The 17,105-nt window shown below is 49.4% G+C and overlaps 1 protein-coding gene across 1 annotated transcript; it reads left to right on the top strand.

Annotated features, from left to right (window-relative positions):
* The first annotated feature begins 11,169 nt into the window (after window positions 1–11,169).
* LOC144952918 (uncharacterized) lies at window positions 11,170–17,105 on the top strand. Its single transcript, XM_078883394.1, has 2 exons — window positions 11,170–12,528; window positions 16,344–17,105. The coding sequence occupies exons 1-2, from the start codon at window positions 11,170–11,172 to the stop codon at window positions 16,356–16,358; spliced, it is 1,374 nt and encodes a 457-aa protein (XP_078739520.1). The 3' UTR covers window positions 16,359–17,105.

Below are 17,105 nucleotides of genomic sequence, written 5' to 3'. Positions count from 1 at the left end.
TGTCCAGTTGAAAATTCTAAGGGTGGATTGTCAACTTGGAGCTGTACAACCAACACTAAAATCAACTGAAACATCCATGTGCCACTGCAACCACAACACGTCCTTCTTCATTCTCATTTTTTACAGGAGAACCTCCAGATGACTTGGAACTGTCTGTCATCACCTATATTGGCTTAGACTTGTCTATGGCGTTCATGGTGTTATTAACTATATGTATATATATGCCTATAATTATGTAAACACTCCCTTGTTGATGAAACCCAAATAGTAATATATCTCAACATCTGCATCACTTTGATGCTTGCTGGCATTTGGTTCATGGTAGCTTTTTCGAATTTGGCTATGAAAACCTCGATCCTCTGCACTTCATCCATAAATACATATATTTGGATGCTGAACAAGGCACTGTGCTTAAGAGAGTTACTTCTTTGCTGATAACATAGCTGATGTTCTAGTCAGCTGTCTAACACTCTTCACGTAAAAAAAAAACGATTATTGTACATAAACGCGTACATGTGTAGTGATGTAACACGAGGGGTTAGTGAGGGGTGATGGGGGTGGTGTGGCTTGGCAGCAAATAGGGAGCGAAGCATGGGTGGAGAGAGTGCAACTGAGGTCGCGCAGGTGTAAGTGTGGGGACATGGATTAGGCGCCGGAGAGGCGGGAGATGGAGGCGATAATTGGGGGAAAGCGCTTGCCGGAGGCGCCATGGAGGCGGCAGCTTATTGGGAATGAGGGTCCAATATGAGGAGGGATATATAAGGGAGTGCACGGAGCAGCACGGTGTGGTTGTTGGAAGGTGGTCGAGAGATAAAGAAGAGAAGATTTGGGAAGAAGACACCTGGGACCTCGCCCTCCTCACCACGTCCTTCCCAACAGTGTTGGCTGATCCCCTGCTGGGGGCAGGGACGAGGGCAGAGGTGTGAGGGAAGCAGGGCAGACGAGGGGAGTTAGAATAGCGAGCGACAGAGAGAGAGCAGGGTATAGCGGAGGATAGAAAGAGAGAGAGGGGACTATAGCGAGAGGGTGAGGGTAGAGCAGAGTATAGTGGGGGAGACAGAGTGGTTACTGCGCACGGGGTGCGCGGAGGTGAGTAGGGGGAAGTCGGGAAGTTCGGAACAAAGGGTGTGTGTTTAGTGTAAAGTGAGGAGCATCTACACTGGATGCAAGGTAAATAAAGTGACACAGGTGAAAGGTTAAGTGTCCGTGTGAGTACAACACTACACATGTACCCCTTGCTGATTGCCACCATAATGCTAGGGTTAACTCTGTCGGACGACGTATACACAGAGATCAGGCAGCAGCGTAGGCGATGACTTATGAATGGGACATTAGAGCACCCCTTCGTCACTCTAGCTCGCAGGCAGCCCTTGGGCAAGGTCCTGCACCTGCTTCGCCCCCCAGCCAGGGTCACGGCGAAGGCATCGGCGTTGGCAGCAGGGCACTGGTTGATTATTCCAGCAGATGACCATTTAGGTTAATGTCGTGACATTTGGATGGCATGCAGAAGAACACGACCATTGGAGTAGACAGATGTCAGCACCAAGGCCAGTTAGTGGCTACTCTGGGGCAACTCATGGATTCCCCAGTAATTTTACTCTTTGTGTACCACTGGACCAGAATACATGAGACCAAAGAGAGGGCACCTGGGGGCATAAAAGCAGCTTCTCTTAACCACCATGCAAGGCGTGGTAAGCAGAACACGTCCCATGACCATAGAATTGGATATGGTAACAACAGGCTTGAGAAGCTAGAATCTGTTAACAAAACATCTGTACACAGGTGGATCAGACGTGATGGTCACAGACTCGTTGATTGTGTGACAAAAGTTTGAGGCAGCAGTCTTTCCTTAAGGGTGGAGCCCCTAGAAAAGGTGGGTAAAGAAAGCTCGCTCATTTTAAAACCTGGCTGACAAGCGGAAGCCAACAGGCCTTCAAACATGCGGTAAGATACACGGAAGCATGAAATCACTCAAAAATTGTAAATGTTGTGGTTTCACGCTTCAACACACCAGTGAGCTAAAGTAGTGAACTATTTGGCTTTTGTCAACGTGACACTTTTTTGCTGATTGGCCATGTCGGGTGGTGGAGGGTTACGACACATTTATAAATAACGCGATCTAACCCAAAAACGTTGATTATGAATAATATTGGTCGCGAAAGCCTACGTGTTAAACCAGTGGTTCTTAACCTTGTTGGAGGTACTGAACCCCACCAGTTTCATATGCGCATTCATCGAACCCTTCTTAATTGGAAAAATAAAATGTGATTTTTTCAAATTCAAAACATAGGTATATGTTTTACTGGTGCACAACATGAACCGTGCATCAACATCACTGTGTTCAAAGAACAAAACCAGCAAAACATGATTTTCACACAAAAACATAATAATGAATACTTACTGCAAATCAGTGTGACTTCTGCTGTTGCCTTTCAGAGACCAGTTCAGAAATGCGCGGCTTCACCTTGGCAAGTGCCACTCTCATGTCATTTTCGCAACAAAGTCTGTTCCTTTTCTTCGTTTTTATGTCCAGCATCCTCGAAAAGGATTGCTCGCAAAGATATGTTGTAACAAACGATATGAAAATCTCCAGGGCTTTCTTAGCAATAACAGGGTACGTTACCATTTGTTGACACCAAAACGTTGAGAGCGTTGTTGTTCTGAAGAGTTGCTGTTGAACCTGGCTCTGCTGAATTTCAATGATTTCGTCGAGGTATTCATCATTGACATCTGCTGTCTCAACACTAAACGTGAACGGCTGTCTCACCCATGCTGGATATGACTCTCTTGTAGGGAAGTATCCGTCGGGAGACTTTGCAGCTCATCTAAGTGCGTGGCAATTGCTTGCTTCAGTTCTGCGGGTACAGAAATGTCTCCGATTCCAGATACATCTTCGATCTTACTTACATAGTCGTCCAGCAGGGGAAAGTTTGCGAAGTTATCGTTCTCTGTTCGTCATTTCCATAACGGTAGCTTTTTTTGAAAAGCCTTCAGGTTTTCTTCCGCTTCAATGATGTTGACTCCACCGCCCTGCATCTGCTGATTGAGATGATTGAGAGCTGCGAAGATATCAGCCATGTAAGCTAAAATGAGAATGAACTCAGAATTTTTGAAGCAATCTGCATGACAATGTTGGTGCTCTTGCAATTCCACACGCATGGCAAAAACACGATTCAGCACCTATCCCCGGGATAACCACCGAACGTTAGAATGGTACAGAAGTACCTCGAATTCAGAGCCCATTTCTTTACACAGCTCACTGAAGATGCGGTGCCTCAGAGCACTATTTCGCACATAGTTCACGCATTCCACTACAATTTTTAATACTTCTGTCAGTTTTGGAGGCAAGGTTTTTGTTGCCAACGCATGCCTGTGCAGAATACAATGCATAACAATAATGTGTGGTGCATCGGCTTTCACTAGCGCACCAAAGCCAGACTTTCTTCCCAGCATGACTAGAGCTCCGTCCGAACAAACTGCAGAAACCATATCCCACGAAAGATTGTTGTCTTTGAAGAAGTCATCCACAAGTTTCTTCACATCGGCTGCCTTAGTTGTTGTTGTAAGAGGCTTACAAAATAAAACAATCTTCCTTTATCACGTCGTCTTTCACATAGCGCACGAATACAGCAAGCTGGCTTAGATTGGAAACGTCTGTGGTCTCGTCGAGTTGGAGGCTGAATTTTGCCGGGCTTGAAATCAGATCTGCAACTACTTGAGCCAAGATGTCTTTGCTCATGTCCTCTATTCTGTCGCTGATGGTGTCATTTGAAAGAGGAATTTGGGATAACTTAACTTCAGCCGCTTTTCCCAGCATGATATTCGCCATCTTCAACACAGCTGGTTTTATGAGTGTTTCACCAATGGTGTGTGGTTTGCCCTGCTTTGCGATCAGGTAAGCAACTTCGTACTATGCTGTGAGGATCGGTTTGTTGATGGGTACAAAGCCGAGAACAGGCAGAGTAGCCTTTTCATCGAATCTGGCTCTCTTCACCTTGAATTCAGCGAGCGTTGTGTTCTTGTATTCCCCATCTCCATGCAGCTTAAGGAAGTGTTCCCTTAGTTTTGCCGGTGCTAGACTAGAATTGCTCAACTTGGCATTGCAAATCATGCAGTTAGGACGCTCTCTCCCATCACGTTCCGTTATACATGTGAATCCATATTGTACATACATTCGTCCGACCACTTCTTTTTTTGCTCGACATAGTTAGTATGAAGGGATTAAAATATTAAGAAAGAAATCACACGACGTACCATCACGACAGTCACAAGTCGACTACCAAATTCCCTGCAGCACAGAGAGGGCAAGCAATGTAGCGTGATCACTTGCAGCCAATGATGGCCAAGCCGGACGTGCCATCACGAATCATATGAGTCAGGTGTGTGTCTTAACCTCCGCCGAACCCCTGAGACTGACTCACCGAACCCCTGGGGTTCGATCGAACCCAGGTTAAGAACCACTGTGTTAAACTGAAGTGGTAATTCCTTCACTACTTTACTCTGTAGAAACGCTGACACTATGCAGACGACACGTGAAAAAACTGCCGAGCCTACACCTAAGACATTTGAAATAAAAAATGAGGACCAAGTACGCAAGACCAAATGCAACGTATCAAGGTGCTGGCGAGAGCTGGATTTCTCAGTATAGAAGCAATAGTTACCTCCTCTCAGTGGAGATGGTCAGGGCACATAACTCGATTGCCAGAATACAGTGAAGGAAAAAAGTATTTGATCCCCTGCTGACTTTGTACGTTTGCCCACTGACAAAGAAATGATCAGTCTACAATTTTAATGGAAGGTTTATTTGAACAGTGAGAGACAGAGTAACAACAACAAAAATCCAGAAAAACGCATGTCAAAAATGTTATAAATTGATTTGCATTTTAATGAGGGAAATACGTATTTGACCCCCTCTGCAAAACATGACTTAGTACTTGATGGCAAAACGCTTGTTGGCAATCACAGAGGTCAGACGTTTCTTGTAGTTGGCCACCAGGTTTGTACACATCTCAGGAGTGATTTTGTCCCACTCCTCTTTGCAGATCTTCTCCAAGTCATTAAGGTTTCGAGGCTAACGTTTGGCAACTCGAACCTTCAGCTCCCTCCACAGATATTCTATGGGATTAAGGTCGGGAGACTGGCTAGGCCACTCCAGGACCTTAATGTGCTTCTTCTTGAGCCACTCCTTTGTTGCCTTGGCCGTGTGTTTTGGGTCATTGACATGCTGGAATACCCATCCACGACCCATTTTCAATGCCCTGGCTGGGGGAAGGAGGTTCTCACCCAAGATTTGACGGTACATGGCCCCCCGTCCATCGTCCCTTTGATGCGGTGAAGTTGTCCTGTCCCCTTAGCAGAAAAACACCCCCAAAGCATAATGTTTGCACCCCCATGTTTGACGGTGGGGATGGTGTTCTTGGGGTCATAGGCAGCATTCCTCCTCCTCCAAACATGGCGAGTTGAGTTTATGCCAAGGAGCTCCATTTTGGTCTCATCTGACCACAACACTTTCACCCAGTTGTCCTCTGAATCATTCAGATGTTCATTGGCAAACTTCAGACGGGCATGTATATGTGCTTTCTTGAGCAGGGGGACCTTGCGGGCGCTGCAGGATTTCAGTCTTTCACGGAGTAGTGTGTTTATCAACTGTTTTCTTGGGGACTATGGTCCCAGCTGCCTTGAGATCATTGACATGATCCTCCCGTGTAATTTTGGGCTGATTCCTCACCGTTCTGATGATCATTGCAACTCCACGACGTGAGATCTTGCATGGAGCCCCAGGCCGAGCGAGATTGACAGTTCTTTTGTGTTTCTTCCATTTGCGAATAATCACACCAACTGTTGTCACCTTCTCACCAAGCTGCTTGGCGATGGTCTTGTAGCCTATTCCAGCCTTGTGTAAGTCTACAGTCTTGTCCCTGACATCCTTGGATAGCTCTTTGGTCTTGGCCATGGTGGAGAGTTTGGAATCTGATTGATTGATTGATTTGACATGCGTTTTTCTGGATTTTGTTGTTGTTATTCTGTCTCTCACTGTTCAAATAAACTTACCATTAAAATTATAGACTGATAAGAAACATTTAGTGGACAAAAAAATATTTTTTCCCCTCACTGTATAAGGTCGGGTCTCTTGGGATTGCTCTTTACTTGATACAGCAATTGTGCTGTGACTGTTCCACCTGAAGACGGAAGCTTGTGTTGCCTCCGAAACAACCTGATTTATTATTTAATTTCTTATATTATTTGTATTATTTATTATTATTTTTCCCTACGTCACTTTACCGAAAAGACCTAAGAGTAGAAATATTTGGTGGTATCCAGACGGCTTGCAGAGCACTTTGGTATCGGAGAAAACAATATCATGGGAGCCCACAGCGTTGTAGCAATGGTCAGCCACGGCGAAAGAGTTCATCCTGTCGTGTTTTAAATCTGCCTTGTGCTCGCGAATGAGGTCTGATATATGTCGTTTCGTTTCCCCAATGTAACAATCACCACAAATGCAACTCAGTTTGTAAACTCTAGGGTACTGCAAGTCAGAAGTGGCATACTTTACGCATGGGATCAGATCACGGATTTTGTGTACTGTACTGAATCGGACCTGGATCTTGTGTTTGTTTAAGATTTTGGAAATCTTTTTTGTAACGCCTGCTATGTATGGCAACGTGATGGTTTTGATCGGAGTCTCAGGGGGTTGTTTCTCCATGGTTGGAGAAACAGCTTTGCGGATAGTACGGTTCGAATATCCATTCATCTTATGGGGTCTGGTGTACATGTTCTATTTCACTGGCCAGGTAGTGTTGGTCAGAAATGCAGTGGGCCCTATGGTGTCGTGTTTTGATGAGGGAATTCTTCTGTGCTGGATGGTGGTGGGAATCAGGTTTCAGATAGGAATCTATATGGGTGGCCTTCCTGTAGACAGAATGTCCCAAATAGCCATTAGGCCTCCTCTCAAACAGAACATCCAAGAATGGTAGCTTGCCATCCTTCTCCACTTCCATGGTGAATTTGATGGATGGGTGTATTGAGTTAATGTAGTCGAGAAATTGGTTCAATGCTGGTAGGCCATGTGGCCAAATGACGAAAGTGTCATCCACATATCTCTTCCACATGGAAGGACGCAGGGTGGATGTCTGGATGGCGTGTTTCAAATTTATCCATGAAAACATTAATCTGTAGTAGTTTAGTGCATAGTGTAGTCTATAGTAGTGTATAGTGTAGTGTATATTAGTGTATAGTGTAGTGTATAGCAGTGTAGTGTATAGTAGTATAGTGTATAGTAGTGTGTAGAAATTTTGTGCATAGTGTAGTGTATCATCATGTATAGTGTATAGTAGTGTAGTGTAGTCTATAGTGTAGTGTATAGTAGTGTAGTGTATAGTGTAGTGCATAGTAGTGTAGTGTATTGTAGTGTGTAGTGTATAGTAGTGTGTAGTGTGTAGTAGTATAGAGTGCAGTGTATAGTAGTGTATAGTAGTGTAGTGTATATTAGTGCATAGTAGTAAAGTGTATAGTGACATGAGGCTGTAACAGTTCGAGACCGTTGGTGTCTGAAGCAGATTTTGAGTGACGCTGCTGCATAGGGTTCTACCGTGAGCTTTCAGTGCAAGGCGAGTGTAGTGAGGCGATGTTCGGTGGGGAGCCGGTGGTGAAGGCGCGATGACAAAGGCAGGCGATTTCATAGTTTGTCCTGCCTGCGAAAGAAGCCAGTGAAGAATACAAAGTATGGCTTTTATCTGCTAAGAAAACTGTGGTTGCTCCATCGACTGCCTTAGAAGAGTAACCGATCACTGCGTACACCTCTTCCACACAAGTGGAAAATAGAAGATGACCCACACTGTGATTGCGGCCAACAAAGTCCAAACAATATAACATATTTCAAACTATTGCATTCTACTCCCGAACCTATCACATGGCTCATAATCTTGATGTGTAATTTACTGATATTTGCCATATGCTAGAATAATAACAATGGATTATCCATAAGAGGTTTTTTTTCGAGTAGATCGCATACATATAGATTTGTCGTTAAACCCGCCACACCCGACACAGCCTCATCAGGGAGGTTGTAATAACCAGATAAACATCAAGGTACTCAAATTGTAAATGTTGTGGGATTACTCTCCAGCACACCAGTGTGATGAACTAGCAACTAATTGGGACGTTTTGTTTAGGTGACAAATCTTATTAATTGGCTGTGTCAGGTGTGGTGGGTTCAATGGCACAACGTTTATATCTAGGCGATCTAACCCCAAAAAAACTATTATGGATAACATTGGTCGTGAAAGCATACGTGTTAAACAATGCATCATATCCTACCTTTTAGAAAATGGTCCCTCAGGGGTTACTTTATTCTTCTCTCTTTGAGTCCCTGCTCGTCGTGGCTTGTACAACTCACGTTAGCCACCTCATTCAGAGCTTTGCTATAAAATATGATTCCTCTACGGCCGACACCACCAGCCAACTCTAAAACTTATATTGATAAGTTTCTGCTGAACGCCTCTGGACTTGATGGACTCCCAGAAGAGTGGCACTGCCGCCGCCTCGCAGCAGTGGTTTTTAGACCATAATTCGTCTTTGAATCTTCCAAATCTGAAGCCATCTTGATAAGGCATGAGACCATAATTCGCCACATCCATGTTCTCTTATTGCATGTTAATCCCCGGCTCCAACTACCAATTTATTTGACAACAACCGAGGTCCTTGGCGTCACTCTTGACTCCACCTTTTTCTCTGGGTCCATCCATAATTTATATTTATCATATCATCACTAAAATCACCGATACCCTTGCTTGGCAGCATAGTCGATATTCCCTCGATTATTATTGCAACTGCATACGTTGTTCGATCTTTATAAAGTGAACCTCAGGAATAATAATGTTGCTCACGTCACCCATGACACCTATCATTGTCGGCCAGATCCCCTCCCCTTGATCTGCTGACTTCACTTGGCTTTCCATTGCCATGAGAGTCAGCGATTAGAAATTCTGACTTTTCGACTGTTTCTTCTACTTTTTGTGCTGTCTCCTGTGTCGTCGTTGTCCCCCTCTACTGTCGCCCTCCAATACAGCTCACTGTAGAACTCTCAGCATATTTACTCCCAACCTCCAATTGCTATACCAAGAACAAGGACCGTCACTTCCAGGTGTTTTTATCTTAATTCGGGGTCACAGTCCCCTGCCATCTGGAACACCATCCCGCATCACATTTTCTGCAGAACTAAATCTATGGCGACGTTTTTAGAAACGCTAAAAAAAGGCCCCCGTCCATATATTTTTTCCCAAAAGTATTGTATTAACAAGACTATTCAGGTAGACAACATAGAGGAAGGATGTGAATGCGGATTGACACCAGCACGGACACATTCCGGATTTCAGTGCAATGGAAACCTTCCTAAATCGCATGTTTAAATAAACTGCTTCAATAAACATTACAACCCCCTGGTGTCTTCCTAAGCTCTCATACCCCTGTAGGAGGTGAAAAAAAAGGAGGGGCGGGAAAGTGCCTAAATGCCGTCATGAACGCTCTTAAGAATCAATGTCCACTGGAGAAAAAGTAGTGAAGGAGTTCAATATTTGGTGGTAAGATCCCTCCCTGCACCTTAGTTTTGAACTTTGATGCTCTAGTGGACATTTTTTACAATTTATTGGACCATTCCTGCAGTGTTGGGGGAATCCTCAGCTATATATATAGCCTGACTTTTGAACTTCTCTCGGATGAGTCGGTGTCGGAAGCAGAGAGGAAATACATTCACAGGTTTGGTCGCGTTTTTCGGCTGACAAAGCAGGAGAGACCGATTTCCCTCTGGGCCAATCCACCTTGCTTTGGTGGGCTCGGAGTACGTACATAACTAAGTAATAATAATGATAATTTACACTTTTACGGCGCATTTCATTCAAGGATCCCATTGTGCCGTGTATGGAAAGCAGGTAAATAATACAGAGCCAGCGTTAACGACCAAAACTATGGTGAAAATGCCATTTAAAAGAGGTGAGTTTCCAGGGCAAGATTTAAATAGTTCTAAAGATTCTGATTGCCTTATTGTCAGAGGCAACGCATTCCATAATCTTGGAGCTGCACTGGCAAAAGCCCCGATCACCCCCCAGAAACGGAGCTTTGACCAATCTGGTGCCGGAGGCTGATGCTCTAGGTTTCCAGGTGTTTGCAATGTGCTACACGTGTGTGTGTGTTTAGCGTGAGGAATGCATAGCTTTCTGGCACCCGCCCAGCCTAGGCATCACATAAAACGTATGTAAAGTGCATTGCATTTGAAGATATTTTTAAATAATCTTTATTCGTGCTGGAAGCAGAGCAAAATACGCAACTGATTGGACAAATCTGTGAAAACTCAATCACAAAGATGTGGGAAAATGATATCGTCAAACTCGTCATATCATCCAAATTCCGATCTTATCATAAAACATTGGTAACGGAACCCTACCACCATATGCTATGGTATAATAAGACGCACTTTATTTAAAGGCACATTTTTTTGGGGTTAATAGAATTCCATTATAATCAATTGACGTCCGGATTCATCTTCTAGAATATAGTTATCCACAGCAATGCATTGCAACATTTTTTACTTTAAATTTATCATCGGGGCAATTCAGGTGAATAAACACATTTTTCACATTGAAAGGGTTACAATTTATATGTGTAGTGACATAAGAAGGGAGGGGCTGCTGGGGGCTCTGGGTTCCCAGGTGGGTCCAGACGCTTAAGCCTCTGGGCGCCAGGCGTTGAGTTCCCAGGGGGTCCAGACGCTTAATCCCCTTGGCGCCGCCAAAGGGGGGGGCTGTGTGTGCTCTGTGGGATATCTGGGGGCGCACACGGCCCCACCCCTCGTTGTACCAGGCATAAAAGGAGAGCTCCCTGGACGATCGGGGCCCAGTTGTAACTCAAGACCCAAGACCCACGACCAGCCATCTGAAGACCCGGGGATGCTGTGAGAGCCAGCGCTGGGACTCTGGAACTCCCGACTCTACGACCTTGTGAGGGCGAGTTCCGGAGCGTAGCCAGAGTAGAGTATCTAGGCTGTGTAGCTAGGCTGTGTACCTAGGCTGTAACAGAGTATTAAGACTGTTGGACTGTTGGAGTGTTGTAGTGTAATAAAGAAGTTACCTCTACAAGTGTCTCCGGAACCTGTTACATTTGGCGTCAGAAGTGGCGATGGAGACAAGAAGTAAGCCACGTACCTTCAGTCCTGACGGCGATGTTGAGGAGCAAGCGGCGACGGGGCAGCCAACTCGGGCCGACAGCGACGCTGCACCGCCGGCTCAGCAGTCGTCCACCATACCTGCCGATCCTCCTCCAGCGTCGGGAGCAGCAATGGAGGAAACGCTGCTTCGCCTCACCGAGCTGCTCCACGCCACCGTCTCCATCCTGGACGACATGCGTCGCTCACAGGCGGAGACAGCAGGGAGAGAGGAGGCGCAGCGGCCGCACCATCCCGCCGGCTCCCACACAAAGATGGCGGCCGTTCCCGCCGCAAATACATCCGGGTGTGTCGTCACTTCTGCGGGGGGAGCAGTGGCCGCTGGGAGCGACGTCACTTCCGGGCCCAGCGTGGGCCAACCCGATGACGCCGCGTCATCAGCGCTGCGTCCCTCACCGCCGGGTGACAGCTGGTTGCAACCAAGCAACGCCGCGTCATCAGCGCTGCGTCCCTCACCGCCGAGTGACAGCGCTGCGAACGCGAAGCCAGCTTCAGCCGGGTTGCCAGGCAACGAAAGCTTGGCTCACGTCCAGCAACGCCTGCCGGCACTCAAGGCATTTTCTTCAGAGGGGGGTGAGTGGGCAGCGTTCGAACGCCGGTTCGTCTCTCTTATAGAGACGTCCGGCTGGTCGGAGTATGAAGCGCTCCAAGGCCTCCCGGCCATGCTCGACGACGACTCCCTCGCAGCACTCCTTACTGTGCCACGCGCAAAACGTGCCACGCTCACGGATGCCCTTCATCAGATGCGGCTGATTTATGGACCCCCATCCGAAGCACGTCACCGCTTCGATGCGAGGAGGAAGAAGGCCTCCGAGTCGGCGATGGGGTACCGCAGCGCGCTGCTGGCCATGGCAAAGGTTGCCTACCCTCGCATGGATGAAGACGCTGTGGAGTCACTCGTGCTGCAGAAGCTCATGAGCTTGGCCCGCCAGCTTCGAGTTGCCATGCCGACAGCCGACGACGACGACGACTTCACGTCGCTACGTGCTGCCAGGTGCATCCAAGCACACCTACATTGCGATGAGGACACGACCATCGCCGCCTGCGCAGGCCCACCTGATGCACAAGCCTATGACGTGCATTCGGGGCCTCATCAGGCCTTCGCAGCAACAGAAAATCGCGGATCGTCCAACTGGCGATCCCAGCGAGATCACCACCAGCGGGACCGGCCAACCTCGCGCCAGGACGGAGCGTCCATCGTCTGCCACAACTGTGGCCTTCGGGGCCATGTGGCGTCCGGCTGCCGGGTCCCCCGACGCCGGACTTCAGGACCTCCGGCGCCTCGGCCACCACCGTATCCTCGGCATACCCAGGCGAGTCACGACACCTCGCACTCTCGGCCCCCACTTACAACAAGCACGCACCCTCACACCACACAGGGGGGTCATGCTTCGGAGGAGGGGGATTCGGGCCCATCATTGAACAACCGGGCGCTCGGACCGGGTCAATGGTCCGAGTTGGCCCATAGGGTCGTTGCCGCTGCGGCAGGGTCCTCTGCCGTAGTGGGTTCCATCGAGGGCGTTGATGTTCGTATGTTGATCGATACGGGTGCGTCGGCGACCATCATTTCAGACATAATTTATAACATTTTGCCCGATATATGCCGTCCCTTGCAGCCAGTTGATGTGCCATGCTATGCCGCAAATGGGGGTTCGTTGGGCATCACCGGACGGATCAATGCTCAGATCCGCATTGCTGACGTCCAATTAGTTGGGCCCATTTTGGTCTCATCAACCCTCGCCGTTCCGTGCCTCCTCGGAACAGATTTCTTGGGGAAGATGCCCATTAAAATTCTCATTAACAAAGGGTGTATTGAGCTCCCCTCCGGCCGACGCATGGCCTTCTTACCCACACCCACTCGGTTGCACTTCGCATCTACGACGGTGCAGGCGTTGGCGGCGTGCACAATTCACATTCCTCCTGGCTCTCAGATGTTAGTTCCCCTCCGGTTTCGTAAACCCCTTGATTACGACGCGTTCATGGGGGGTGCTGTGATCGGGCCTTCGCGTTCAGCTGAGCGGGTGTCGGACCTCGTGTGTGCACAAACGCTCGTGCGAAGCGACCACGACCCCTTTATCCAGGTCCTTAACGCGGGATTGGAAACGGCCGTTATCTGTCAGGGAATGGTGCTTGCTCACGCGACGCCAGCCCGCCAGAAGATGTGATCGTGGGTCACGTAGGGGGCGAGTTCTCTTCCGTTGCCAAGCCAGGTCCTGACACAGGATGGCTCGACGCGCTTTGCTCCACTTCTGCCGATTTGTCACCATTACAGCATGCTAAATTACGCACGCTGCTGAGCGATTTCGCCGACGTTTTCAGTCAAAGCAAATTCGACATTGGCTGCACTAAATTGCTAAGCCACCACATCGACACGGGTGATGCCGCTCCAATTCGTCAAAACCCATTCCGGTTGAGCCCGGCCGAAAAGGAACATGTACGGGTGGCCGTCAACGATATGTTGGCGGCCGATGTCATTGCGCCATCAAATAGCCCATGGGGGGCGCCGATCGTTCTTGTTAAGAAGCACGACGGGAGCCTCCGCTTTTGTGTTGACTTCAGGAAACTTAATAAGATTTCTGTGGCCGACGCCTACCCGCTTCCCAGGATGGACGAGTCGCTCGATGCCTTAGCAGGTGCGCATTACTTCTCCACCTTGGATCTCCTCTCGGGGTTTTGGCAGCTACCCCTTGATGACGCATCCAAACCAAAGACGGCCTTTCGCACGCCGCAGGGACTGTTCCAATTCAACAGACTTCCCATGGGTCTTCACTCGGCCCCGGCGACGTTCCAGCGCCTGATGGAGCTGGTCCTCGCTGGGCTCCAGTGGGATTCTTGCCTAATCTACCTCGACGATGTAATCGTGTTCAGCAAAACTTTTGATGAACACCTCACGCGATTGAAGGCAGTTTTCCTTAAAATGCGAGCGGCTAACCTCAAATTCAAACCGCAAAAATGCCACCTCATGAGGGATTCGGTTCGTTATTTGGGCCATATTGTCAGCCGCTCGGGAATTGCCACGGACCCCGAAAAGACAAATTGCGTGCGCTCATGGCCAACTCCTACCTCTGTTGGGGAGGTGCGGAGTTTTATCGGCTTCGCCTCATATTATCGACGATTTGTTGCGGGATTCGCATCTATTGCGAAGCCCCTCCACGCATTAACGGCCAAAGGGGTCAAATTCCGATGGGGAGAGTTAGAACAGGCATCGTTCAATGCCGTCCGAAAAGCACTGGTCGATGCTCCTACCCTGTCTTATCCAGATTTTACCACTCCGTTCATTCTGGATACAGACGCCAGCAACACCGGAATTGGAGGGGTGCTGTCGCAAATTGTCAATGGAGTGGAGCGCGTCGTCGCCTATGGCAGCAGGGTGCTGTCGCCCGCGGAGCAACGTTACTGCGTGACGCGCCGCGAATTGCTTGCTATCGTTTTTTTCATAAAGCAGTACAGGCCATACGTGTATGGCAGGCATTTCACAGTACGCTCCGACCACGCGGCGCTACAATACGCCTTGCGAGTGGACCAACCATCTGGACAGCTCTCGCGTTGGCTCGAGATCCTCCAGGACTTTGCGTTCACTGTCATTTACCGCAAGGGGATTCAACACGGGAACGCCGACGGGTTGTCGCGACTGCCGAACAATGGGCGCTGTGCTTGTTTTTTGGGTGCGGGGCGTTGTAGGCAGCCTGACGGGGTACCGCCCCTATCCCTTGCGGCCGCGGCCGGGGATGGGGTCGGGGACCACGGGCTCCCTCCACGCAAGTTCCGCAGGACGCATTGCTGGGCCTCGGGTTGGATGACTGGGGACGTCTTCAGATGGAAGACGTCTCCCTCCTCAAATTGAGACGCCGCGCTAGGGATGCCGAGGGTCACAGGGGGCAGGGGGGCCCCGTATCATATGTCATCCGGGAAGGCGTCCTCATGCATTGGGATGGGGGGTCCCAATCCCACACATTGGTGGTGCCCACCTCCCTGCGGGGGCGACTTGTGTGGGAAACCCACAGTCGCCTCTTGCACTTGGGTGTTCAGAAAACACTAGCTAAAATCCAATTGGAATTTTTCTGGCCGGGCATGGCAAACGATGTGGCTGACCTTGTGCAAGGTTGCACAGAATGTGCACGGCGGAAACCGCCTGCTAGGCCGTCCTGCCCGCCGCTCCAATCCATTAAAGTTTCCCGGGTCAATGAGATCGTCGCATTGGATATTTTGGGTCCGTTTCCCGCTACTCCTCGGGGTAATAAGTACCTTTTGGTTGGGGTCGAATATTTTACCCGATGGGCCATGGCCTGGCCACTCCCCAACCAGTCTGCAGCAGCCATTACAGAGGCCTTTTTCCAGGGCTACGTCCTGGACAAGGGTGCTCCCGAACGCCTGCTGACCGACCAAGGGAAAAATTTCTCTTCCACCCTGTTGCGGGATGTGTGCAACCTGCTAGGGACACACAAAATTCGCACCTCGCCATATCACCCCCAGACTGACGGTATGGTCGAGCGATTACATAGGACACTTACCTCCATGCTAAGCCACCAGGTGTCTGAGTCACAGACTGATTGGGATCTCCACATACCTGGTGTCTTGGCCGCCTATAGAATGGCGCCCCATGCTGCCACGGGGTACTCGCCATTCTATCTTATGTATGGTAGGGAGGTTTGCCCCCCAATCGACGTACAATTGCACATTAAACAGCCCGCACCTAAGGCTAAGATTGCCGACCACATCCGTGCTAATGTGCGTCGTCTCGTAGATGCCCGGGAGGCTGCTCAAAATAACTCAGAAGCCCGTCAGCTTGCCAACGAGCGGTTGCGGAATCTCCGCACATCCCGCCACGTTTGGGTAGAAGGGGACCGCGCCTGGCTCCACTGCCCGCAGGTACCATTGGCTACTTCCTCAAAACTGCTTAAGCCTTGGAGAGGGCCGGTTGTTATTATTCGCGTTCTCCGCCCGCAGTGTGTCAGGATCCAGCATGGCAAGCGACGTTGGTTCGTGCACCCGTCACATCTAAAACCTTACATTCAACCCTACACACCTCCTTCACATCTCCGGGGCCGAGAGCGCGACATGTCTGACGAGTCGCGCCGCGATGATGCTGCTTCTAACTCTCGGGCAGGTCCCGCTGCCCCGCCCTCAGGTGCCTTGGGAATGAAATCCGCCACGGCCGACCCAGCGGGAACAAGCTTGCCCGCGGGATCAGCGACCCAGGACACAAGCGCAACAGCGGGTCGTCGGTCCCCTCCTGCCTCCGTCGCGACCGATGGACCTGCCACTCGGACTCGCTCAAAACTCAAACGATTTTCATGACCCCCGCCCACGAACTCTCGTCCCAACGCGACGCCACTCACTTTTCCATCATGTATAGTGGGCGATTGGGGCGTGCGTTCATCCTGCATATATGTGTTTATACAGTGTTGTTCTGCATCGGTGACCACAGGAGGGGGAGAGGCGCTTTCTTCTCATTTTTTTTTCTTGATTTGTCACACACTCATTCTGATGGTTAACAAATAATTTCTTGTACAATTGTATTTTTTTTTTGACAGCCGGGTCGGCTGGAGGCTACGTAGAGGGGGGTAATGTAGTGACATCAGAAGGGAGGGGCTGCTGGGGGCTCTGGGTTCCCAGGTGGGTCCAGACGCTTAAGCCTCTGGGCGCCAGGCGTTGAGTTCCCAGGGGGTCCAGACGCTTAATCCCCTTGGCGCCGCCAAAGGGGGGGGCTGTGTGTGCTCTGTGGGATATCTGGGGGCGCACACGGCCCCACCCCTCGTTGTACCAGGCATAAAAGGAGAGCTCCCTGGACGATCGGGGCCCAGTTGTAACTCAAGACCCAAGACCCACGACCAGCCATCTGAAGACCCGGGGATGCTGTGAGAGCCAGCGCTGGGACTCTGGAACTCCC

This window comes from Lampetra fluviatilis, chromosome 71, assembly GCF_964198595.1.
Source record: "Lampetra fluviatilis chromosome 71, kcLamFluv1.1, whole genome shotgun sequence".
NCBI classification, from domain to species: Eukaryota; Metazoa; Chordata; class Hyperoartia; order Petromyzontiformes; family Petromyzontidae; genus Lampetra; species Lampetra fluviatilis.
This window is presented reverse-complemented; position numbering and strand designations above follow the sequence as displayed.